At 36.1% G+C, this 25,930-nt stretch overlaps 1 protein-coding gene across 2 annotated transcripts in view; it reads left to right on the forward strand.

Moving 5' to 3' along the window:
* YES1 (YES proto-oncogene 1, Src family tyrosine kinase) overlaps nucleotides 1-25,718 on the forward strand; it is a 119,436-nt gene extending 93,718 nt beyond the window's left edge. For both annotated transcript variants that reach the window (XM_069099725.1, XM_069099726.1), the window contains exons 11-12: nucleotides 16,574-16,705; nucleotides 22,911-25,718. In XM_069099725.1, coding sequence (XP_068955826.1) covers nucleotides 16,574-16,705; nucleotides 22,911-23,119 — 341 coding nt within the window. In that variant the 3' untranslated portion in view covers nucleotides 23,120-25,718. The remainder of the gene's footprint in view (nucleotides 1-16,573; nucleotides 16,706-22,910) is intronic.
* The last annotated feature ends 212 nt before the right edge of the window (nucleotides 25,719-25,930 follow it).

The following is a 25,930-nucleotide window of genomic DNA, read 5'->3' on the forward strand; positions in this document are numbered from 1 at the left end:
GCGAGGAAGAGAAAAAAGTAAGCAAAACTGACTAATACATTTTTTTAAATCTGAAAAATATATATATATATATATATTCAAGGTCCAAACCTGAAGATCTCTCTTCCCTGAAAAGGGATCTGGAGGAGGTATCTTCTCATATCTGGGGAGTTGGGGGGGTGGGGTATTGTTGTTCTTTGTAATCTTGCAGCACTACTTTTTAAAAAAATTTTTGATAAGTATCTCCTTGTCTTATGTTTTTTAATATCACTAATATTTCCCTTAGTATTCTTTCACCTCCCTGTTCCCAGAAAAGTGTCCCTTATTTAAAAAATGAAATTTTTAAAGACAAAAAAGAAGAGGAAAAGAAATCAGCAAAATTGATAAATTTCAGAAGTCACAGCAAAAGCCTTTACCAAAGTATAAGGGTGGGAATATCATCCTATATCTCTTCTTTAGTTCAATGATTGTTCTTTCTAGTTTTGTAACATCCACTTTTGATTTTTTAATTTGTTCTTTATATTTAATTTGTTGTCATTGTGTGTATTATTTTCTTGGCTCTGCATATTTCAGTCTGTATCATTTGATATAGATATTTTTCTGCATTCATCATTTCTTACAATATCGTAATATTTTGATTACATTCACGTGCCACAGTTTGTTTAGCTGTTTTACAATCAGTGACATCTACTTTGTTTTCAGTTCTTTGCTATTACAAAAAGTGCTGTTATAAATATTTTTGTTTCCATGGAGATTTTCTTATCAGTACTCTTCTTAGGGTATAAACCTAGTAGTGGAATTTCTGAGTTACAGAGTATGGACATTTTATTTACTTCATTTACATAATTCAAAATTTCTTTCCAAAATGGTTGCACTGATTCAAAATTCCACCAACAAAGCACCAGTGTGCCTGTCTTCCCACAAGCCCTCCACACCACTGATTATTTTCATCATTGGTCATCTTTGCCAATTTGTAGAGTATGAAATAAAACCTCTAGAGCTGTTGTCATTTGCATTTCTTTTATTAGAGTGATGTAGAGGGTTCTTTCAAATGGTTGTTAAGTGTTTGCATTTTTTCTTTTGAAATTGTTCATATCCTTTGTCTTTTGGGGAATGGATTCTGGCACACACACATACATAAATCCACATGTATATTTATGTGTTAATTGTTCTAGATTCTAAACCCTTATCAGAGAAATTTGATGCAAGGTTTTTTTTTCTCATTTCCCTAAAGAAGCTTCCTTTCTTTTCCTGAGTGCCTTAATTTTATTTGTACAGAAGTTTTTTAGTTTCATGTAATCAGTTACATTTTTTCTTTTGTAATTTCCTCTATCCATTGTTTGGTTAAGAATGAATCTCCTGCCTATAACTATGAAAGGTATATGATCTGCTTCTTTTCTAATTTTTTCATGTTATAACATTTTATTTTTAAGTCATATATTCATTTAGAATATATTGAGTAACATAATGTAAGGTGTTGCTCTAAGCCTTATTTCCGCCAGACTGCTTTCTAGTTTTCCCAGCAATTTTTCCTAAGTAATTTATCTTTTCTAATTTATCAAACACTGATTTATTGAATTCTGTTGTTTCTTATTCTCCCTTGTCTCATCTGGTCCATTGATCCAATACTGTCTCTTTCCTCTTTTTTTTTTAAACCAGTATAGAATAGTTTTGATGATTGCTGTTCTATAAAAGGGCTTCTTAAAACTTTTTCCACTCCTAACCCCTTTTTGCCCAAGAAATTTTCCCTCAATTCTGGGCATATAGGCATATAAGATAGGCATACACATTAAATGTTTACTGATAATAAATCATAAAGGAAATTATTTTAAAACAATTCTTTGGTATACATCTAATTTACCATTTATTAAAGACAAAAGAAAATTTGCATGCTGAGATGGATATGCTTATTTATTTTCACATAAAGAATTAAGTCTTGGCAGAATATTTGATACTGCAGGAAATAGAGCATCTTCAGTGTTTTTCAGAGTTGATCAGTATTTTGATTTTATACTTCTCAATTCTGAGAATGCCACTTCACATAAATACATACTATAAAATGGCAAAAGTATGTTTAGGGCCATTTCAGAAATTGTCCTAATCCCAAGCCAAAATTAATTTAACGATTTTGTATGTATAGTAAAAACACTACAATTCATAACATACAATAGTCTCAAATCTAAGCTGAGGTGTTTCTGGCAGCCTTTGTTGGTGTTATGTGGTGTGATGGCATGCACGGGGCAGAGTGCACATGTTGTGTGTTCAGAACCAAGAGTGTGGTGAAGTTGTCATGCAACATAGACAAGTGGTGCTGGAAGCACCTCAAATTTATTATGTGTTTGATTTGGAATTAATTTTTGATTATTGCATGTTCAAAAACCTTTGACTGTTGCCAAATTTTTCACATCCCTCCCACACCCCATTCAGTTACATGACTCCATGTGGGCTTTAGACGACCCACACTTTAAGAAGTACTGTTCTATAATATAGTTTGAGACCTGGAAATACTATTTCTTCTCTTCCCTCTTTCATACATACCTCTTTTCTCTATCCTTAATAATCTATACCTTTTGTTTTTCCAAATGAATTTGGTTATTTCATCAAGGTTTTGTAATTTGATTGGTATAGAATTAAAATTGTAAATTAACTTTAGTGTTATTTTTATATTGGCATAGCCCAACCATGAGCACTGAATAGTTCTCTGTTTTTTATTTCTTTAAAGGAGTATTTTATAATTGAATCTTTATAGGTATTTTGTATGCTTCAATAGATTCCCCAGATATTTAGTGCATTTTATAGTTATTTGGAATAGAATTTACTTTTCTATTATTTCCTTTCAGATTTTGTTGGTATTATGTAGAAATACTATTGAGTTTTGAATTTATATAGTAGCTTGTCACTTTGCTGAAGCTTTTGTCCCACTTATTAGCTTTATTAGTTTTTTTAAGCAAACCATTACATCATCAATAGATAAAGGATAGCTTTATCTCCTTTTTATCTATCTCTATGCCTTTAATTTCTTTTGTCTTATTGATAGCATTTCTAGAACTGTATCACATAGTGGTAAGGAAAGTAGGCATTCTTGCTTTTACTCCTCTATTTATTGACAGAGGTTCTTGTGTATTAGCATTGCATATTATGTTTCTTTGGTTTTTAGATTAGATGCTTTTTATGATATTAAAAAAGTTTCTTTGTGCTTCTTCGTCAGGTTTCTTTGGGGGGGTGGTATTTTTTTTTTTAGCACAAATGAGTATTATACTTTGTCAGATGCTTTTTCTTCATCTGAGATAATTGGTTTGGGAAGTTTTTTTTTGTTTGTTTCATTTTTTGTTTTTTTGAGGGCAGTTGGGGTTAAGTAACTTGCTGGTTTTGTGTGTGTGTGTGTGTGTGTGTGTGTGTGTGTGTGTTAAATGTCTGAGGCTGGATCCGAACTCAGGTCCTTCTGACTCCAGGGCCAGCACTCTACTCACTGTGCCACCTAACTACCCCCGAAGTTTTTGTTTTTAATAAGATTGTTGTTTGTTTCCCTAATGTTGAAACATCCTTGTATCCATCCATGTTATAAATTCAACTTGGTCATAATGAATGATTTCTTGGATGTATTGCTATAGTTTGGCATGATTTTATTTAAAATTTTTGTATCAATATTCATTAATGGTATTGGTCTGTACTTCTGGTGGATCCAAAAAAAGCAGGTGTTGGCGATCATGCTTTCTGAGAAAGCAAAAGTAAAAATTCACAAAATAAAAAGAGATAAAGAGACTACATTATGCTGAAAGGAATCATGGGCAAAAAACCAATATCATTGCTAAATTTAAATGCTCCAGATACTTTAGCATCTAATCTAACTTCACAAAGGAAACGTAACATAGGTAGTAACACAATCTTGGCAGGATGTTTTGTTCCTCTTAGTTTTGGGCAAATCTAAACTTTTGGACAAAGATAAACAAAAGGGGAAATAAAGAGGTTAGCAAATTGCTGGAGAAACTATAGCTAAAAAAATTATAGTATTTTTCTAAATGTGAGCTGCTAAAGAATATACATATTTGTCATAGAACTTTTACAAAAATTAGCTATGTATTCAGACACTGATATTGCAAACACATGTAAAAATAATAAAGACTTTTTTGTAGACCTTAAGGCAATAAAAATAGTAATCAGTTCAGGGGCCACAAACAAAAGTTGTTCAGTCATTTTTCAGTAGTATCTGACCCTTGGTGACTCCATTTGACACTTTTTTTTGCAAAGATACTGGAGTAGTTTGCCATTTTCTTCTCCAGCTCATTTTACAGAAGAGGAAACTAAAGCAAACAGGGTTAAGGGACTTGTCCAGGGTCACACAGCTGGTAAGTGTCTAAGGCCAGATTTGAACTCTGGAAGATGAGTCTTCCTGACTTCAGGCACAGCATTCTATCCACTGCACCACAGTTACTCATGAAGGGTTGGACATGACTAAAAAACAGTTGAACAAGCAAAAGACACACACAGAACCAAATGGAGACTTAACAATGAAATCCTAAATAATGGGTCAGTCAGAGAACAAACAGAAACAATAATTTAGGTGAATAAAAATGACAATGGTAAAAAAAAAAATTGCAAAATTTCTGGGATACAACTAAAAGTAGCCTTCTGAGGAAAATTTATACCCATGAAAACACAAACTAGAAAAGCAGAGGATCAATCAAGTGAATGCACTTTTTTTTAAATTAGAAAACCATTACAGAAGAGGAAATAGTAAAAGTTCAAAAATAAATAGATAAACCATAAACAAAAAAATTACAAATGATAAATTCACTCTGTCCAAAATAGAACTCATCATTTTTCCCTCTAAGGGAAAAGAAATCTCTACCACCTACCCACCTCCCACCCCAAGCTTTCCTATTACTGTAGAAGGCAACACAGGCCTCCAAGTACTTCACAGCTGGGCATCATCATGGATTCTTCACTTCCCCTTACCCGCTGTCCCCCATACCCCCACCCCTCATCCAGGTTGTGGCTACTGCCTACCAATTTCACCTTTGCAACATCTCTCAAATATAGCCCCTTCTCTTTTCTGACACTGCTCCTACTCTGGTTCAAGCCCTCATTACCTTGCCTCTTGATTGCCTGCTGGTGGATCTGTCTAACTCAAGTCTCCCCACTTCAATCCATCCTCCCCCCATTCAGGCACTAAAGTGATTTTACTGAAATATAGTTCTGGTCATTTCACCCCTCCTACTCAGTAAACTCCAGTGGTTTCTTGTTGTCTCTAGGATTAAATACATAGTTCTCTGTTTGGCATTTTAAACCCTTCACAACCTAGCCCTCTCCTACCTTTCTAATCTTTTTTTTTTTTTAATTTTAGACTCAAAGGCCAGAATGCAAATACAGAATAGAGAAAAGGGAATAGAAAAAAAGAAACAAAAACATATCATAAACTTAAATATTGGAACTTAAATACAAAGAAAGGAAAAAAAGCATGTTATGTATATAGCAAAACATGAGAGAATTTAAAATATGTAACAATAAATTTTCATTTCAAGAAAGCCTGTATGATAAATAATACTCATTTTGTTGAGAACTGTCCATCTTTTCTTTGCTTGTAAGCTTTCTTTTGTTCTGTGCTGTACACTTTTTTACTTTGTTTTTCCCCTTCCCCCCCGAGAAGACTACATTTAAGTTTGGATGTTTCTCTATAATGATGTGTGTGTATGTGTGTACACATCCATACGTAGACACATACTTTTCCAAACAAAGTCTACTCCTGATCTTTGTTTTTATGTTTGTGCATATCTCTTGTTTCCTATCCCTCCTGCCTCCTCTACTTTACTTCTACCTGCTACCTTGCCCTCCTCTTACTTGCCTCCTCCCCCCTCTAAGGATCTCTCCCCTATCCTCCCATTCTCATCAATCTAAACCCCCTTCTATACACCCTTTTGCCTATTCCCTTACCCTCCCCTCTAAAGATCCCTCCCTTGTCCTCTCCCCCTCCCAATGCCCCTACTATTTTATTTCTTCTGAATTTGGAAGACTTCTATACTCTTCTAAATGTATATGTATTGTTACCTCTTAAACCCATTCCCGATGAAAGTAGGTTACCAGAACTACCAGTCCTCCTCCCCCATCTAATTCTAATGTATCAGTTCTTCCCTTGCACCTCATTTATATAAAATAATTACACTTTTTAGCTGTTCCTAAATGGTTTTACTTTTTAGATTCATAGCATATGCAGGTTTACCACAGTCTTATGAGCTACCCAATTATTAATAAGATTCTTTGACATTTTACATATATAAAAAGTAAAATCTGTCCTTATGAATCCTTTATAATCATTCTTTGGTATGTCTTGGCCCTTTCTAGTCTTCTTATAACTTACTCCTAACATGAACTCTTCAGAGCAGTGAGATTGGTCTCCTGGCTGTTCCAGGAAAAAGATAGTCATCTCTTATCATTTTCTGTAGCTTTTCTGAAATGCTCTCCCTCCTCAACTCTAACTACTGACCTCCTTGGCTTCGTTTAAGTCCCAAATAAATGCAGGAAGCCTCTCTACCCACTCTTAATTCCAGTGCTTTCCCTCTTTTAATGATTTCCTTTTAAACCTGTATTTAACTTGTTTTGCATATATTTGTTTGCATGTCACCTCTTCCATTAGATTTTAGCTCTTTAGGGGTAGGGGTTGTCTTTTGCCTCTTTTTGTATCGCTAGCACTTAACACGGGGCCTGGGACATAGTAGGCACTTAATAAATGTTAAGTAATTAAGACTGATACATAAAACTAAAAGCTAGTTCTCTGAAATGACTAATAAAATTGATAAATCTTTAGTTAATCTGATTAATAGAGGACAGAAAATCCAAAACAGCAAAATGAAATGACAACAAAAGTAGAAGAAATAATTAGAAGAATTTGCTTATGCAGTTATATACTACCCAGATTGAGAATACAAAAGAAGTAGAGAGGAATGCCTTCAAAAATATAAAATAACCAAACTTACAGAAGACCAAATAGAAATCATTATATTATTCAGTCTCAACTTTGTTTTTGTTTTTTTTTTAAGCAATCGGGGTTATGTAACTTGCTCAGGGTTACACAGCCAGTTATTTCTGGGTGTGGTGCTGAGTATCTGAGCCCAGATTTGATCCCCAGGTCATCCTGACACTACTCGCTGTGCTACCTGGCCGCCCCTCAGTCTCAACTTTAGAAAGAAATAGAGCTAACTCTAAAAGAACTATGAAAAAATGAAACTCTTGATCCTGATGGATTCATAGGATAATTTTATCAAACTTTTAAACAATTCTAATGCTACATACATTATTAAAATTTCAAGGAGAAAGCATTATATCCATCTCCTTTTATGAGAAAAATATAGTGTTAATACATAAACTGGAGAAAGAGAAAATAATCTCGTTTTTTGGATGATGAATTTTCTCCATCATCCAGATCTAAAATCTTGAAGTAATTTTAACTTTTGTTATTCAAATCACAGGTCTAGTCCTGTCTATCCTACCTTCACAATATCACCTGCATTTCTTTTCCTCATTTAGTTCAGGCCCAATATGAGTATTCACCTGGACTAATTTAATAGTTTTATTCCTGGTTTCCCTGCTTCCAGCCTCTCTTCTCTAATCCTGTCTTCCTACCAGTGCTAATCTTCCTAATGTATAGTTGTGATAATTAATCCACACACTGAGAAGTCTTCAGTGGCTTCCCATTGCTTTATAAACAGATAATACTAGCTAAGAGTAGCCATCATTTGTGTGGTTATTAAATGTTTGTAAAGACTCTACACATTATCCCATTTCATCCTCATGACAACCCCCAGTCGGTTCTTTTATTTTAAAGATGAGGAAAATAGACTAAGAGAAGTTTGGTGAACTTGCCTGAGGACACATAGCTATCATGTCTGAGGCATGATTTGAACCTACAACTTGATAATTTTTCATCTCAGGGTTCTGTTCACTATATGTGTTGGCTTCTTAACCTGGCATCTATAGGTTTCCATAAGCCAGTTCCAACCTACCCTTTTATCCTTACTTCTTTTAAGTTCTATATTCTACTCAAACTAGATTTATCTCTGTTCCCTGATTCTTGTCTTGACCTCTACCAACTCTCTGCCTTTGTACATACTTTCTCCTACCTAGACTGGTCTTTTTCTTTGTCTCTATTGAGATCCTTCTTTTCCTTTTAAGCATATGTGGTACCCCCTAAGAAATCTTTTACACTTCCTCTAGGGAGAAGTGATCCTTCTTTTGTTGAATGTTACATACCATTTTGTTTCTCTTTCCTGCCCTCAGAATTTAATTAGCATTATAATTATCTGTAAACAAACATCCTTTCTCCCTCCCTTCTTTTCCAATCACAAAATCAGGAGTTCTTAACCTGATTTTTGTCATGTAGACACTTTGGAGGTCCGACAAAAACCTATGGACCTCTTCTTAGAAAAATGATTTTAAAACCATAAAATATAATACACAAGATTACAAAGGGAACCAATTATAGAAGTAGGGTTATCAGAATAAATAAGCGTAGGTTACTGACCCCATGTTGAAAATCCTTGCAAGATTGTAAATTCCTTGAGGAAGGAACTCTGTCTTGTTTCATTTTTGTAACATAAGCACTTGATGTAGGTAATTAATGTTTGTTGGTAATTAATATTTGCAAATAACTAATGTTGAAATGAATGCCCCCTCAGACATTTATTAAGCAACTACTATGTGCCAGATACTGCCAACTGTTGGAAATACACATATGAAAAAAAAGTCCCTGCCCTCAAGGAGTTTACATAGAATGGAGCAAGACAACACACAAAAGGAAGCTGAAAAGTGGGGGGCTAGAGGAGAGGTATGGTAGAAAAGTCAGAGAAATAACAAAGTAGTACAGCCAGGTAAGAGGTGAGATGTTCTGAGGTGAGTTCATGATTCCACCATCCAAACAGAAGGACAGAGGATGGTGATGAAGTACAATACAAGGCTGATTTGATCCCTAGAGGGGGAATATAAGTGTTTCTATAGCCTACTAGTGCCAGTTACAAAGTGCTAAAGCACTTTGCAAATATTCTCTTATTTGATCCTCGTAATGACTTTGCAAGGTAGATGCTAAATTCCCATTTTGCAGATGAGGAAACTAAGGCATGCACAAGTCAGGTGAAGTAATTTGCCCAGGGTCACACAGCTAGTAAATGTCTGAGTTCAGATTTTGAACTCAGTTCTTCCTAACTCCAGGTCCAGTGCTCTGTTCACTGCCACCAGCTACCTATCCAGCTGTCATAGAAATAATGTTGAAATTTGGTACAACAAATAATCCTGCCCCACAAGTGTTTCCTTTGGTCCTGGTTTATTTATTAATTTTTATAAGAAAGATTGCGATTATGTGCTCTCAATACAAGGTGGCATAAGACTAGAGCTCTTTGTTTCTTTTGTCTGTTGAAAAGTAACACACATTTGAACCCTTACACCTTTCGCTCTTAAAGACCTGACCTAACCTAATCTAAACCATGAAAAAACAAAAACAAAGAGCTCCAGACTCGGGAGGAAGAAAGGAGGGTTTTGCAAGATACAGCTCCCTCTTTCTTAGTCTGCCATCAAGAAAACTTCTAAAGCAGCTCCTTTTTTAAAAAAAGGGGGGCAATACATTGGTGATGTTTTCTTTAATATATTTCTTTTAACAAAGTATCATTACAGTAAAACACTGGATATCCCATGGCATTTGATAAAGGTGATTTTTATTTATGTGTCTGATGTTTTATTAGTAGCAATAGTCAGTTTCTATATTTAGTTCAGTCAGTCCATTACCATTTATCAAATACAAACTATGTGCTAAGCACTGGAAATACAAAAAAAAAAAAAAAAGACATTCTCCAATCTCAAGGATTTCACAGTCTCCTCTCAGAGGGGTGACAGACAGCATTCAAACAGGTACATACAGACTCCATACAGGATAAATTGGAAATAATCATTAGAGGGAAGGCACTAGTATTTTTTTTTATTTCTGATTTACATCATTCATTTCTGCCAGATTTTGAGTTACAAATTTTCTTCCCGTTTTTCCCCTACCCACCGCCCCAAAATAGCAGTCCCACAAGATATCCCCTCCTCCAATCTGCTCTCTCCCATATTTTCTCCCATATCCCTTTCGACTTTTCTAGGGGATCTCTATGCCCCAGTGCCTGTATATCTTATTACCCAATTACAAGTAAAATAGTATTAATAATAGTGTATACATACACACACACACATATATATATTTAAACATTTGATTTTAAAACTTTGAATTCCAGATTCATTCCCTTCCTCCCTTGTCACCCACCCTTACTGGGAAGATAAGCAGTTTAGTATAGGTCGTACATGTGTGGCTAATGCAAAACATTAACATAGTAGATATATTGTAAAAGACTGACTATATTTCCCTCCCTCCTATCCCACCTCCCACTTCTTCTATTCTCTACTTTGATCCTGTCCCTTTTCAAAAGTGGGTGCTTCCAACTTCCCTGCCCCCCAGCCTGCCCTTCCTTCCATCATCCCCCTTCTGATCCTCTTCCCCCTTACTCTCCTGTAGGGTAAGATACCCTATTTAGTGTGTATTTCATTCCCTCCTCAAGCCAAATTCAATGGGAATGAGGTTGACCCATTCCCTTTTGCCTTCCTATTCTTCCCCTTCCATTGTAACCATTTTCCCTTGCCTCTTCTATATAAGATAGTTTACCCCATTCTGTCTCTCTCCATCTCCTCTCATTATATTCCTCTCTCACCTCTTAATTTCCCCTTTTAAGTATCATCTCTTCCTATTAAATTGGTCCTGTGCCCTCTATGTATACCTGTAAACATATATACACACATTCACATGTGTATTCATATGCCCATATACTGTCATATATAAACATATATATTTCTATTCCCTTCAACTACTGAGAAAGGTTTCATAAGTTACAATTATTCTTTTTCCATGTAGGAATGTTAATAGTTCAACTTTGATAAGTTTCTTATGATTTCTTTTCCCTGTTTACCTTCTCACGCTTCTCTTGCTTCTTGTATCTGAATGTCAAATTTTCTATTCAACTCTGATTTTTTCATCAAGATTGCTTGAAATTCCTCTGTTCCACTGAATGACCATATTTTCCCCTGAAACATGATATTCAGTTTTGCTGGGTAGGTGACTCTTAGTTTTAATCCCAGCTCCTTTGACCTCTGGAATATCATATTCTAAGCCCTCTGATCCCTCAGTGTAGAAGCTGCCAGATCCTGGGTTATCCTGATTGTGTTTCCACAATATTCAAATTGTTTCTTCCTGGCTGCTTGTAATATTCTCTCTTTAATCTGGGAATTCCAGAACCTGGCTATAATATTCCTAGGAGTTTTCTTTTTGGGATCTTTTTCAGGAGGTGATCGGTGGATTCTTTCAACCTCTATTTTGCCCTCTGGTTCTAGAACATCAGGGCAGTTTTCTTTGAGAACTTTCTGGAGGATGATTTCTAGGTTCTTACTTTGATCATGGCTTTCAGGTAGTCCAATAATTTTTAAATTTTCTCTCCTGGATCTATTTTCCAGGTCAGTGGTTTTTCCCATGAGATATTTGCCTTCTATTCTTTCATTTGTTTGGATCTGTTTAACAGCATCTTGATTTCTCATAAAGTCATTAGCTTCCATTTGCTCCAGTCTAATTCTGAAGCAATGATTCTCCTCAGTGAGCTTTTCAGATTCTTTTTCCATCTGGCAAATTTGGCTTTTTAAGGCATTCTTCTCCTTTATTGCCTTTTGAGCCTCTTTTGCCATTTGAGTTAGTCTATTTTTTAAGGTGTTATTTTCCTCAGTCAGACTGTTGACTCTCATTTTGTAATTTTCTTGCATCGTTCTCATTTCTCTTCCTAGTTTTCCCTCCACTTCTCTTATTTGCTTCTTAAGATCCTCTATGGCCTGTAGCCAGCTCATATTTTCCTTTGAAACTTTTAGTGCAGGAGTTCTGACTTCACTGTCTTTCATGCTTCGTTCCATTTTGTCCCCAAAATAGGAGTCTAATGTTGGAATCTTCTGTCTGCTTTGTTTCCTTTGCCTGGTCATGTCGCCTCTCAGTCACTTGACCCCTGGGCTTTTTGCCACAGTAGGACTCTGCCACCAGACAGGGGAGCTTTTGTCCCAAATGCTGGGGTTTTCTCAACTGCCAGAGTTATTAGATGGGTGACCTCTCTGAAGCCTCCACATGCTCTGGCAAGCTGGACACACACCCCAGGACCTCCACCCTAGACTCCAATCCAGATTCAAGCAGGTTAAAGCAAGAGCAATTACCCCTCAGACTGGTGCTTGGTCTCCCTACACTCTACAGGCCAGGAGCTGAAGCTGCCATGTGGCCCTGGCTGGCTGTGCCGGCATCTCAGCGGCTTCTGGCCCCGAGGGGGGGCTAAAAAAGCCACTCACTCCCACTTACTGGGTCCCAAAGTCCAGATTGCACTAACCTCTCACTTTGTCCTTCACATCTGTGTGCTGATAAATCTGGAAATGGCCACAGCTGCTGCTGATCTGGAGTCCCTCTGGCTGGCTGGTCAGGCCTGCCCTGGGGCCAAAACCTCAGTGTGGGGCTGGGCTCGGCTCCCAGAGCACTGCTCTGGCCGATTCCTGCCTGCCTGCCAGGCTGTCCTCAGTGGGAGGTTAGCTTCTCTGTGTCATTTTGTGGGTTCTGGAGCACCAGAGTTTGTTTGGAGTCGCCCTTTACATGGATGGGGGAAGGGGGAAGGTGGAAGCTGGAGCCACGGGGAGGTCCTGCTTGACTCCGCCCCAGAAGGCACTAGTATTAAAGAGGATAAGCAAAGACTTCATATAAAGGATAGGATTTTAGTTAGGACTTGAAGGAAGCCAGGAGGAAGAGATGAGGAGGGAGAACATTCCAGGCAGGCAGAACAGCTAGTGAAAACATTGGCACTTGGGAGATGAATTGTTCAAGAAAAGCAAGGAGGTCAGTGTCATCAAATCACAGAATACATTAATGGTGTAAGGGGACTTGAGGGAGACAGGAAAAGAGTTATGAAGGATTTTGAATCCTAAATGAAGGAATTTATATTTGATTCTGGAGGTAATAGGGAACCATTGGGATAAGTGTGTAGGTGGGTGGGTTGGTGGGTGTTGATTAGATCTATTATATAGGAGGAACAGATAACTGACATCTGAGTGAAGGATGGACTGGAGTGGGGAGATACTTCTGGCATCGAGACTAACCAGCCAGTTATTGCAGTAGTTAAAGCATGAAGTAATAAAGGTCTGCACCGTAACGATGACAGTGTCAGGAGAGGAGGAGCTATATGTGAAAGATGTTATGAAGATAAAATCAACAGGTATTAGTATTGGATTGGGGGAGGAGGTAAGAGAAAGTGAAGGGTCACAGTTGACACTAGGTTTCAAGCCTTGGTGACTAGGAATATGGTAGTACCTTTGAGAACAGTAGGGAAGTTCAGAACAGGGAGGAAAAATGGAAGGAAAACTAATAAATTCTGTTTTGGACATGTTGAATTTAAGATGTCTGCTAGACATCCAGTTCAAACATCTGAAACATATTTGGAGGTGCAAATCTGGAGATCGGTGTTTAGATGATAACTGAATATATCTGAGCTGATGAGATCACCAAATGAAATAACATGGTGCAAGGATGGGCAGATTACAGAGTAGGGGCCGTTGGCCTTTTTTTATACTTCAGAGAGCTCAGAATGGTTTTTATACTTGCAAATAAAGTTTTATTGTATTTAATCCAATGCAGAATTCATTATTGGCTTGCCAGCCAGACCTGGACAGATTTGACCCTCGATCTATAGTGTACTGACATCTAGCTTAAAAGGAGAAGAGAAGAGAGATTAGAGCCCTGTGGGACACCCATTATTAACAAATGTGGCCTGGATGAAGATCCAGCAAAAGAGACTAAAAAGAAGGAGTAAATTTTGTTAGGAGGAGAACCAAGAGAAAATAGTATCATGAAAACTTAATGAGAAGAAAATATCAAGGACAAGAGGATAAATTAACATAAAAGAGGCTGCTGAGAGGTCAGGATGGATGAGGATTAGGAAGAGGCCATTGGATGTGGTAAGAGGTCATTTAGTAACTTTGGAGAGAGCAGCCAGACTGAACAAAGTGAGAAGGAACGTGGGAACATTGATTTTTGATAGCCTTCTCAAAGGGTTTAACCACAAAAGGGAGAGAGAGAGAGTGATAGTGAGATGGATGCATCAAGTGAAAGTTTTTTGAGGATGGAGGTGCTATATGAACATATTTATAGGCAACAGAGAAAAACCACTAGATAATAAAAGACTGGAGATTTAAAAAAAAAATTTTTTTTTAGCAAGAAAGTGGTGATGATAGAGGGAGCAGTCTGTTGGAAAAGATGGAATGGAATAGGATCTTGTACATGTAGAGGGGTTTTAACTTCAGCAATGTTTATTAAGTTTTATTTTATGTATTATTTCTTAGAGGAAGTTAGGTGGTGTAATAGATCAAGTGGCAGACCCTAGTTTGAATCCTGCTTCTGTCACTAACATGTGATCCTGAGCAAATCTTAACCTCTGTTTCCCCATTTACAGAATGGGGCTAATGATAATACCTACTCATCGGCTTATTATGAGCATCAAATAAAATAATAAGTGTGAAGTGCACTTTTCAATTCTTAAAGTTCTTTGTACAAGTTCTAATTACTATTGTTACCATGTGCAGTGCACGGTGTCAGTTCTTGGAGGAGTTGTCCTCATGTAGTTTGTGTCTAATAGGAAAGTATGATACATATGCATTTATGGAGAAGGAAGGTTGATAACAAATGCTACTGGACTCTGGAAGATAGGGAATTGGTACTGGCTGGGATAATTAGAGAAGAATGCACAGTGGAGATGGCATTGGAGCTGATTCTTAATGGATGAATGGGGTTTCAACAGGTAATTTTTGGGAATTAGGAAGCAACATGATTAAAGGCATTGGTGGTAGGATGGCATGGAAACATATTGGGAGTGGAGAATGACCTACCTCAGCTATAACCTAATTTAGAGCATGTGGGAAAGATTAATTTGAAATAAAACTGAGAAGATAAGAGCTGTGACCAGTTGTAGATGGCCTTAAGTGTCTAAGTAAGGGTCAACTTTATTCAGTTGACAATGTAGAACTAGTAAAGGATATTTTTTTTAATAAAAGCTTATTTATTGCAAACATATAATTAACAGAAGTGGGACTCAGACTTGATTCAGAAAACAGGGAAATAGTGCTAGTTATCTTCTCTGTTCTCTCCTACCCCTCAACCCCTGCATAATCAAAACTTCTTTAAAAATGGTTGTCAGTTTAATTCCATTTTAAAAAATTAACTGAAATCTATTTTCTCTCCCACCTCCTCCCTTTGAAAAACAAAACCCTTGTAACAAATATGTATAGTCAAGGAAAACAAGTCCTACAATGATCTTGTCTATATATGTGTGTCTCACAAAATATGTGTCTGAATTTGCTTCTTGTATCTCTCACCACTCATCAAGAGGTGGGTAGCATGTTTCATCATGAATCCTCTGGAATCAAAGTTGGTGTATTAAATATGTCAATCCTAGTTCTTAGTCTTTCAAAGTTTTTTTCTTTACATTGGTATTATATAAATTGTTCTTCCTATTTTTCTAACTTTAGTTTGCATCAATTTGTACCCATTTTCAATTTCTCTGAAATTGTCCCCTTCATAATTTCTTACAGTTCAATAGTATTACATTACATTCATATACCAAAATTTAGCTGCATTGCCACCACGAAGAGAACTCTAATATTTTTGTGGATAGGGACTCATTTCCTCTGTCTTTAGTCTCTGAGGTATAACCTAGAAGTAGTATTGTTGGGTCAGAGAGTATGTACATTTGATAACTTTCTGGGCTTAGTCCCAAATTGCTTTCCAGAAGTTTCATTTAAAGAGGGCACACAGCCGTTCAGTCCTCTCTTCATTTCCCACCAGGCTACATTCATTTGGACTTCTCTATCATTTCCCCTCCTGCTGTCTCTTTTCAGCTTCCTTGCATGTGTTCTCTTCCTCATTAGAATGTAAGCTCCTTGAGGATACTGTCTTTTATGCACATAACCACTTTTTTAAAAAATGCAAACTTCTTAGCATGGCATTTGGGGCTTCTCCACATGCTCCCTAACAACTTTTCTAGGCTTAATCTCCTATTCCCATAAATATACCCTGTGCGTTAGCAAAAGTGAAGCACCTGCCATTGCCAAAACAGGCCTTTCCCACCTCTGGACATTTATTTATGCAATTAAACCATTTTATTTGCCTAACCAGCCCTACACCCCCAGCCTATCTTTCTGAGTTCAGCTCAGTTGTTAATTCCTTTCTGAAATCATCAGTTAGAAGTAATTCTCTTCTAATTATTGAAGCATTTATAGCACCCTTGTGGAATTGATCATGTTACTTTATATGATAGTTATTTGTGTACATTTCTTATTTCCCCAGCTAGATTATAAATTCCTTGAGGGCAAGGATAATGTCTTAGTAACTGTTTGAGCATATAACACATTGTGTTACACATAACAATAGTTAATAAGTATTTGTTGAATTAATTTCTACTTTTATACAAATATATTTTTAAAATTTGCGTATTTATTTTAAGTAAGATTTTATTCATTTTAGGTGCCAAATTTCCAATCAAATGGACAGCTCCTGAGGCTGCATTATATGGCCGTTTCACAATTAAATCTGATGTTTGGTCATTTGGAATTCTGCAGACAGAGCTTGTAACAAAGGGTAGAGTGCCATATCCAGGTAAGCATGTTTTTAAAGTCTTGGTTGTTCCATGAATTATTACCACTTGTGCATACACACGTAGTTAAAGTTAACAGAAACTAAATTTAGATATTCCTTATATTTTTATTATATACTGTATCCCTTTAGTAATTTCCACACACCAGTGAAGTCCTAGGACCAAACAAAATGTCAGATGAGATTGATCAGTCTCTAAGTCCTCTGTTTGACATTTAAGACTCTTTACAATCTGACCTCTTTCATCCTTATATGTTACCCAACCTCACAGGCTCTCTGACCCACTCGGGCCAGTCTGCTTGTTGTTCACACACACATTTCTTCTCCCACGTCCATGCCTTTGCACAGTTTTCTGTATCTGGGATGCCGTCCTTTTTCATGTATAAATAGGCTCCTCTTATTGGTTCCCTTCAGAACTCTAGTCAAACACAACACCAGAGCTTTTTCTGATTACCCTAGTTATGCCTCCCACCCCCAAATTGCCTATATTTCATTTTCTTTTATATGTTTTATATATATATATATATATTTGTGTAGACTTATATGTGTACTACATGTTATCCTTCAAGAGCACAAGCTTCTTGAAGGCAAGGGCTGGTTTATTTTTATAATCCTAGCACCTGGGACAGTACCTAATACACAGTAGGTGTTTAATAAATGCTTGTTTATTTGATTGCTTGAGTTTCTTTTTTCTTGGAAAATTTCATTGACATGCTATATTTTCAAAAACTTGATAGTAACTAATAAGAGAAAGAGCAAGTCTTTTCCCCTCTGAACAAAGACAACAGGTAAAGCTATAATGTTACTCCAAAAGAACTGAAAGAACGAAATCTAACTAATAGGAATGCTTCTGAGTGACTAACACCCCTACTTCCTCTTCATCCCTTACCTGAACTCCTGGTACCTGATAAATGTTTCCTTATCTCTATTACATATATCTCTTCTTCTCCTCTGTCTTCCTGTTTTACCTCCCTATAGAAACATAATTTTTCTGCTTCCACTTCTTTTCCATAGTGTCTCTTACCTCTTTCATCATCTAATCAACTCCTTTATCTTCTCTTCATTTGTATGTTTTTAACCAAGTATATACCCTTTATATGCTCCATCTAACAAGAGATAAAGGGGAAAGGAAGAAAAGGAAGGAAAGCATGAACATTTATTTATATCCCTTTATATATTTATATAGCACCAACTATGTGCCAAGCGCTATGCTAAACACTTTTACGAGTATTACCTTATTTGACCCTCACAACAATCCTGAGAGGTAGGTGCTATTATTATCCCTGTTTTATAGTAGGAGAAACTGAGGCAAACAGAGGTTTAGTGACTTTCCCATTGTCCCACAGCTAGTAAATGTCTGAAACCAGATTTAAAGTTAGGCCTTCTTGACTCTAATACCAATACTATCATTGGATTTACATATAATTTATCTATTCAGTATTCTACCACCCCCTTCCACAAAATGAAAAATGCTATAAAATTTAACCAAGACTCTAAATGACATTTGTCATTTCCCAAACCAGCCCCATATGGTCTCAGGTCTTATTAGGTACCTTCTTTTTCAGCTTAGACAGTGGTTCTTATTCCTGTAATTTCAACATTGAATTAGAAAATGACACTAGCAAAACACATAGTTCTATCCATTTCTTATTTACTAACAGAAAATCCCCAAATCTAGGTTTGTTTTATCCAAGTATTTATGTGAAGTTTCAACAGTCTCATGAATTAACTGGATTAATTTTTAAATCTATACTAACATCTTAACTATTGCCTTATGGTTAGGAGATGATATGGTTTCTTAAAGATGTGCTAATGGAGCACAAGCTTTGGCAGATCCAGTTACACTGCAAAGTCTTCAAATACAGTATATGTTCTGTTTGAATCTAGGTCTGTTGGTCACAGCATGATAACTTTTAGCTGCAACACCTCTTAAAGGTTATCTATCAAGTTACAAGGGAGTAGGGATCTTTTTCTGTAGAGGGAATATCCACACCAACAAAATAGCAGGTCTTTGAAGTATCCTATTACACATTTTCAATAATCACACACATACCAATAAATTATATAATGTCTGACATGGTTAAACATTGGGACATTTGCTCTAAATCAGATAATGTAGTTGATAAAGTTAATATACATGTCTACTTCATGGGTTATCAATTTTTAAGGAATTAGACTGTAATAAATTATCTTTGGTAACAAAACTTTAATAAATATTTTTGTCTTTAATATTTAATATACCTGGGGGCAGCTAGGTGGTGCAGTGAGTAGAGCACCGGCCCTGAAGTCAGGAGGACCTGAGTTCAAATTCGGCTTCAGACACTTAACACAAAAACTAGCCATGTGACCTTGGGCAAGTCTCTTAACCCCAATTGCCCTCCAAAAAAAGGAAAAAATAAAATAAAATAAATATTTAACATACTAGAAGTCCTTTAAGTATGTAAAGTAGATCCATTTACATACTACCCTTAGAAATATTTTAAAATAAAGGTTCATATACTTTTTGAGCCTAGTATTTCAAGGAAATCATGATTTTAAAGATTGCAATAACTTGTTAAAGTATTTTAAAATTTTGCTTTGGGATTTTAAGCACAGATATCTCATCCTATAGCTTTCTTGTTTGTAACTAAAAGAACACAAGTTAATTTCTATTCAGAAAAGAGGATATGGGATCTTATTTTGAAATCCATAAAGCCTACAGCATGCCTCAAAATTGTTCATACTATCTTTGCTTAAAAACATCTCCTGAAAAAGAACTCACTGTCCCCAAAGCAGCCAATCTTACTCATGTTTTTCCCAGTTAGATAATTGTACTTTTTGAAGGTAATTATTTTCAGACCTGGGAGTTTGAAAAATTACTTAAGAGAAATGGAAAGTAAGAAGTGATAAATTCAAAAAAGTGATAAAAAAAAATAGTCACAGACTCAATCTACAGAGTTTTGGACATGACTAACAGAAATTTGTTTTGCTTAACTGAGTATTTGCTATGGGGTTTTCTTTTTCATGGGAGTGGTAGGCAGGAGAACAAATAAACACTTGTTAGCTGAAAGAAAAAATTAATTAAAAATGAAAAGTAATGCTGCTTCATATTTTAAAATACTAAAATATTTGGTCATTTTAAACAATTTTATTTCAGCTACATAAATTCTTTTCCTCTACTAAAATCCCACTCTGGTGTTTTGTCATGGCATAGAGGTGATCCTGAATTCTTAAATGCTATGCCAGTAAGAATAGCCAGCTGTTGATAAATAATACTTACAAACAGTACAGTGGATGGAGCACTGGGCCTGGAGTCAAGAAGACTCATTTTCCTAAGCTCACACCTGTCCTCTGATAATACTTACTGGCTGTGTGACCCTGAGCAGGTCACATAACTGTTTGCCTCAGTTTCCTCATCTGTAAAATGCACTAGAGAAGGAGATGACAAACCCCTCCAGTATCTTTGCCAAGAAAACTCCACATGGGGTCGTGAAGATTTAGACTCGACTGAAACAACTGCACAACAACATGCCATGAGAAATATGAACTCTAGAAGGTCCTACCGTATCAAAGTATATAGGCAAGATGACTTATTCTTTCATCTAAGGACCAACCTAGCTAGTTTACAGAATTAAGTCACTAAAACGTTAGTTTTCAAGTGACGGCTCATGAAACTCTACACTAAGAGAGGAGCCATAATCTCTGTTTTTCTCTCTGCAGGAAGTATCACCCCTGAAGTATTTCAGTATACATTTGTTTTCTGATAGGGGTGATAGGCATCCTCTATAAAAATTGCACTGTGATAAAAATCAGTCAGAATGAATGGGACAAACCAACTTTAATCAAACTCGTAGCCCTTGGGATCTGTTAATGTTATGTTTTAAACAATTGTGATTGGGGAAAAAAACGGGCTGCCTTGGAAGAATAATGGGTTTCCTACCATGGACTATCTTCTCAGTTGGGGGACGGATATGGATAAGACTCATGCTCCTGCTGGGGTTTGGATTAGAGGGCTGTAACTGAGGTGGAGGGGAGGACAAAGAACAAGCAGTCAGTAAGCACCTGCTGCAGCTCGGTGCTATGCTAAGGGTTTTACAAAGATTATCTCATTTGATAGAATTGTTTGTCCTTCATTCTGGAAGAGGACCAGTGACATCAGGAGGGTGATTTCGTGACTTGCAAGTGAATTGGATTTAAGAGGGCTGTGCAAAGTCAAAGTCATCAGCCTCTATCCTCCAGGGGGATCCAAGTCCCATGGCAAGACGTAAGTCAGAAAGACTGGAGATGACCCCAGAGGTAGTGGGAAGACCTTGGCCTTTTTAAACTAAGGTCTTTCCCAGATCTCAGTTTGTCTGAGGCAGTACCCATTCAGTGACTTACGACTAGGTAAGAAATGAAGCAAAAGATGGCCTAGTTTGCCTACTCAAAAAAAAAAAAAAATCAAATTGGGAGGGGAAGACCTTCAGGGTTTCTGGCCAGAACGGAAAAAGTTGCTATTTATACTCGCTCTGAGCCATCAAAACCCAAACAATGACCAAGTGAGGCTTGGACTGGGACCTATTATTTGACCAATCTATGGGAGCTGCAGTGGTTTGGGTTTACGTATGGTCAGGTAGCTCCATTTGGATCCCAGTGGGTTTTATCAAAACCTGGTTTTCCAGAACTCTGTTTCCTGAAATCATAAATAAAATGACATGGGACAAAAGAGTAAATTATCCCAGTTTTTTTAAAGTGATAGAATAAACAAGTATGGAAGAGAAAAGAAAAGCTTGTCCCCAAGCCCCAAGTTATCTTGTGAGGTTTCAACAATCAAAAAAGTGCTTGAAGAAATTTAGTGAAGTGTGCTAGTATGAACCTTTAGGATATTGGCTTCCTAAAAGAAAAAGATACTAAGCAGCTTTCCACCTGCCACAACTCTTACTTTATGGTGCCTTAAGTTTAAATTCGCACAAAAATTAGGATATTAGTCATCATTTATTGAACTTGTATCATTAAGTGATGAAGAATATGTAATTTTCATGTTTATGTGCTAGTGTTTTTGTTTTTTTTTAGTCATTTCATTTGTGTCTGACTCTGTGACCCCATTTGGGATATCTTTTTTTCTTTTTGGAGGGCAATTGGGGTTAAGTGACTTGCCCAAAGTCACACGGCTAGTAAGTATGTCAAGTGTGTGAGGCCAGATTTGAACTCAGGTCCTCCTGACTCCACAGCTGGTGCTCTATTCACTGCGCCACCTAGCCGCCCTAGTTGGGATATTCTTGGCAAAGATACTGGAGTGGTTTGCCATTTCCTTCTCTAGTTCATTTTACAGATAAGAAAACTGAGGCAAATAGGGTGAAGTGACTTGCCCAACTTTCCACAACTAGTAAGTGTCTGGGGCCAGATTTGAGTTCACAAAGAAGAATCTTCCTGATTCCAATCCTAACACTAATCACTATGCTACCTAGCCTAGAATTAGAATCCCTCATTTTTACATCATGACTATATCAAGAAGACATAAGATCTTAAGGTAATAAATTATTGTTCTCAGAACAATAACCAAGCTCTTGGTAAAAATAATTTCCTATTACATTGTTTGTTTTCTATTAATAAGCAACATTTTAGACAGTTTCAGTTTAGATAGTTTCAGATTATTTTCATATACATTACTATTTCTTTTCATCTTCACGATAATCATCCTGTAAAGTAGACAAGGTGGTTTTGTTTTATTTTTTTAATCATTTTGCTGATGAAGAACCCAAAATCACCAAGTTCAGAAGTGGCAGAACCAGAAATATAAACTGTCTTTATGATTTCTATCCTAATGACCTTTTTGTTATACCACACCGTCTCTACTCCACTATCTCATGTTTGGGGTATCAGTAAGTGTTAGATTTATGACTTAACTGAAAAATATTAGTGTCTTCAAAATACAAACCAAATTATTACTTATAGCCACAGATCTTTGCAATTGCTCCTATTAAATTCATGATGACTCTTAGTAGTATGAAAAAATAAAATATGTCACAGCACAGGTTAACATGTTGATAAAATTCATTTTTTGCCTTGGTACACTGACATTTGCTTATTTAGGAGATAATGATTGCCCATATTTCCCTTTTGTTGGATTTTTAACATTAGTCTTTCCCCCAAACATATATACTTGACAGCACACTCCATCCCACCTCATACCCTCACCCTAATCCTACTACTTACTGCTTTAATGGCTTTTTTTGTACTTTTTTTGTAGGGATGGTAAATCGTGAAGTCCTGGAACAGGTAGAACGGGGTTATAGAATGCCTTGTCCTCCAGGCTGTCCAGAATCTCTCCATGAGCTGATGAACCTTTGTTGGAAGAAAGACCCTGATGAAAGACCAACATTTGAATATATTCAGTCCTTCTTAGAAGACTACTTTACTGCTACAGAACCACAGTACCAGCCAGGTGACAATTTATAAGTCACAAGCCTATACTATATGCACAAATTTGCCAAAATGTAAAGAACTTGTGTAGAGTTCCTCACTTACGTAAAGGAATCTAAAGAAGAAAATCTTCTCCACTCTGCATGCTTTTCATGGCAAACTGGAATTCCAGATATGGTTGCACAAAACCACTTTTCAAGTGTTAAACTCTAAAGAACCAATGATGCAATTTTTCAATTTATTTCAGGGTCCAAAGGAAGTTTAACTAAGATACTAATGACAGTGTGAGTGTCAGCATGATAATGAATAGCAACAAGGCTACTATTTGTAAATCCCTTCCTTTCTTTATTTCCCCCAAACTCAAAATTTTCGACATTAGGGGAAAACTATTTTTAGCAATTATGTATAAACCTGGGAGATAAACACTAATGCAAAATGACACTACAGTGTAATTTAACCTAACCAAGGAACTTTTTGGTATGGGACCAAACACTTCCATTCCAGTTCTATAAAATATCATCCATTCATAATTTTAAGAAAAGTTACTGATGTATAAACCCACAACATTGTTTTAATTTTTCTTTTGTTTGAGAAAAATCCAGGTTTTGGAGAGAAGAAAAATTAATCTAAACAGTATATAACTTAATTAAATGTTAGGTGTCAGACAATGGAATTGGAAAGCATAATGCACTGTTAATACTTATTTTAATGTAACTGGAAAATAGCATGAGAGATTTTTCTTTTTAATTATGTTTTGATTAGCTCAAATTAGAATAATGAGGTATATAGGAAATGTGCTAATATTTTGTAAGGTTTATGATAATAGAAATTGACAGTTTGTGACTTGAAACCATGCCCTACATCTGAGGGGAGAGTTGTTAATCTTTAGTTGGTAAGAAGAAAAAAGGCCAATCTTTAGACAGTGCATTTTTTAAAAATGAGTTTGGTACTGTGAGGTGTAACTATGAACTCATGGTGATGGGTGCCACAAATGTAAAATGTCACTAGTTCAGGGATTTGAATGATTGCACTTTTGTTTTTCTTGAATATAACGTTTGACAGAGGAAGATGTATCTAAGAGAAAAATGGGAAAAGAGGATTTGCAAAATATATAGGTAGAGGGACAGAGTGTTTAATGTTGACCTAATATAGTGACAACGTGGCTTTTCTGGCATTCAAAACATCCCACACTGTAACTATTTTCTGTGATTTCAGAGATAGGTTATGTGACAAAGGTAATGAGACTCTGTGGCTTTATTTTTTAAAATATGAATCCAACTCTATGTCGTCCCTTTCAAAGTAGTTAAACGTGAAAGGCTGTATATATACCCTTTATTCCAACAATGCTGTCATTGCCCAAAACATTTTTAGAGCCCTTTGTTTGGAATTGCCCTCAAAACTTCTTTTCTTTTGAAAGTTCTCAGTGGTGACAGATCCTAATCATTTGTTAGATGGATTTGCTTTTTGAAAGTAGCCCAAAGTTCAGAATTAATTATGGTGAATATGGTAGATGGTCAAGGTGGATGCTAATTCTTCAAACCTAATCCACAATTAGGTTTGAGAGAGAGAGAGAGAGAGAGAGAGAGAGAGAGAGAGAGAGAGAGAGAGAGAGAGAGAGAGAGAGCGAGCGCGAGAGAGAGTGAGCGCGAGAGAGAGCGAGCGCGAGCGTGAGCGAGAGAGAGAAATTTGACTGTAAATTAATGAAGGTAATTTTCTTGTGGGACTTAGAAGCTGGCGTTGAAGGTAATTCCACAGTAGGAATTCCCCTTGCAATAAATGCAGTTTTCAAAGGAGACATCTTTGAAGGACATCATTTATGTTAAAAAAAAAAAAAAATAGCTTCTCTTTGTGCAGTCATACCATGTATTTTAAGCAATAAGATCGTGTCTCTACAGTTTGGGAATGAAGTTTATAACTTTGTTACCTGAATAAATCATGAAAATTTTAATTTATGCTATGGTATCTGCCGAAATTTAAGCCATTTTTAAAAAAATGTGATGAAAACCTTAATGCAAATGGGCAGTAGGATTCTGGTACTAAAAATGTATGATTTTTCATGTTTACATTACCTATTTAGTATTGAATCCCTCTACCAAATGGATCTAAGAATAGTGCCATCATTATTTTCCCTTATCTTCTATAAACCTGTGATATCAGATTTTTAAAGGGCTTTATGTAAACTATGAAATTGTAATTTTTCTAAGCATTTAAAAAGGGTAACAATTATATGTTTATGTACTAATATTGTTAAAGAAAAAAAAAAGCCAGAAAATGATGCTGGTATTCATTAGGTTTTAACTGAATGGAACAGTTCCTTGTAATAACATTTGTATAGTAAAGATTTAAACACTAACTTAATATGTATTCATTTTAAATGGTTATGTATTTTTAAACTTGTTGACAAAAATCAACTTTATACATTAAAGATTTTTTTCCAACAACTTTTCATCTCTAAAATCTTAATGTGGAACCTTACCCTAACCAAAAATGAAAATTGACAGAAAAAAAAAATCTCTAGCACAAACACTTTTTGAAACCGAGTAATGGTAGCCTAAAACTTAATATTTTTATAAAATATTGTAATATTGACTTGTTTTGTGGATACACTTGAAAATAAAAGTTCTCCTTGAATGCATCTGTTGCTCTTCAAGTTCTCTTCCAAACAAAAATTTTATGTGAGTATAAAAGATTTTTTGTTTTAAATAAAAGTTATTTTGAATTTATTTTATTTAAAACATTTTGCATTACTTGGAACTAAGAGACTGGTTAGGTATTTCCTGATTTAATCTGGAACACTTAAACAACTTGCTACTTCTTTCTCTCTCTCAGATGTCTAGTCACATAGCT

This window comes from Petaurus breviceps, unplaced genomic scaffold (genome assembly GCF_028583685.1).
Source record: "Petaurus breviceps papuanus isolate PSGF00001 unplaced genomic scaffold, PetGlider_PUasm1.0 38, whole genome shotgun sequence".
NCBI classification, from domain to species: Eukaryota; Metazoa; Chordata; class Mammalia; order Diprotodontia; family Petauridae; genus Petaurus; species Petaurus breviceps.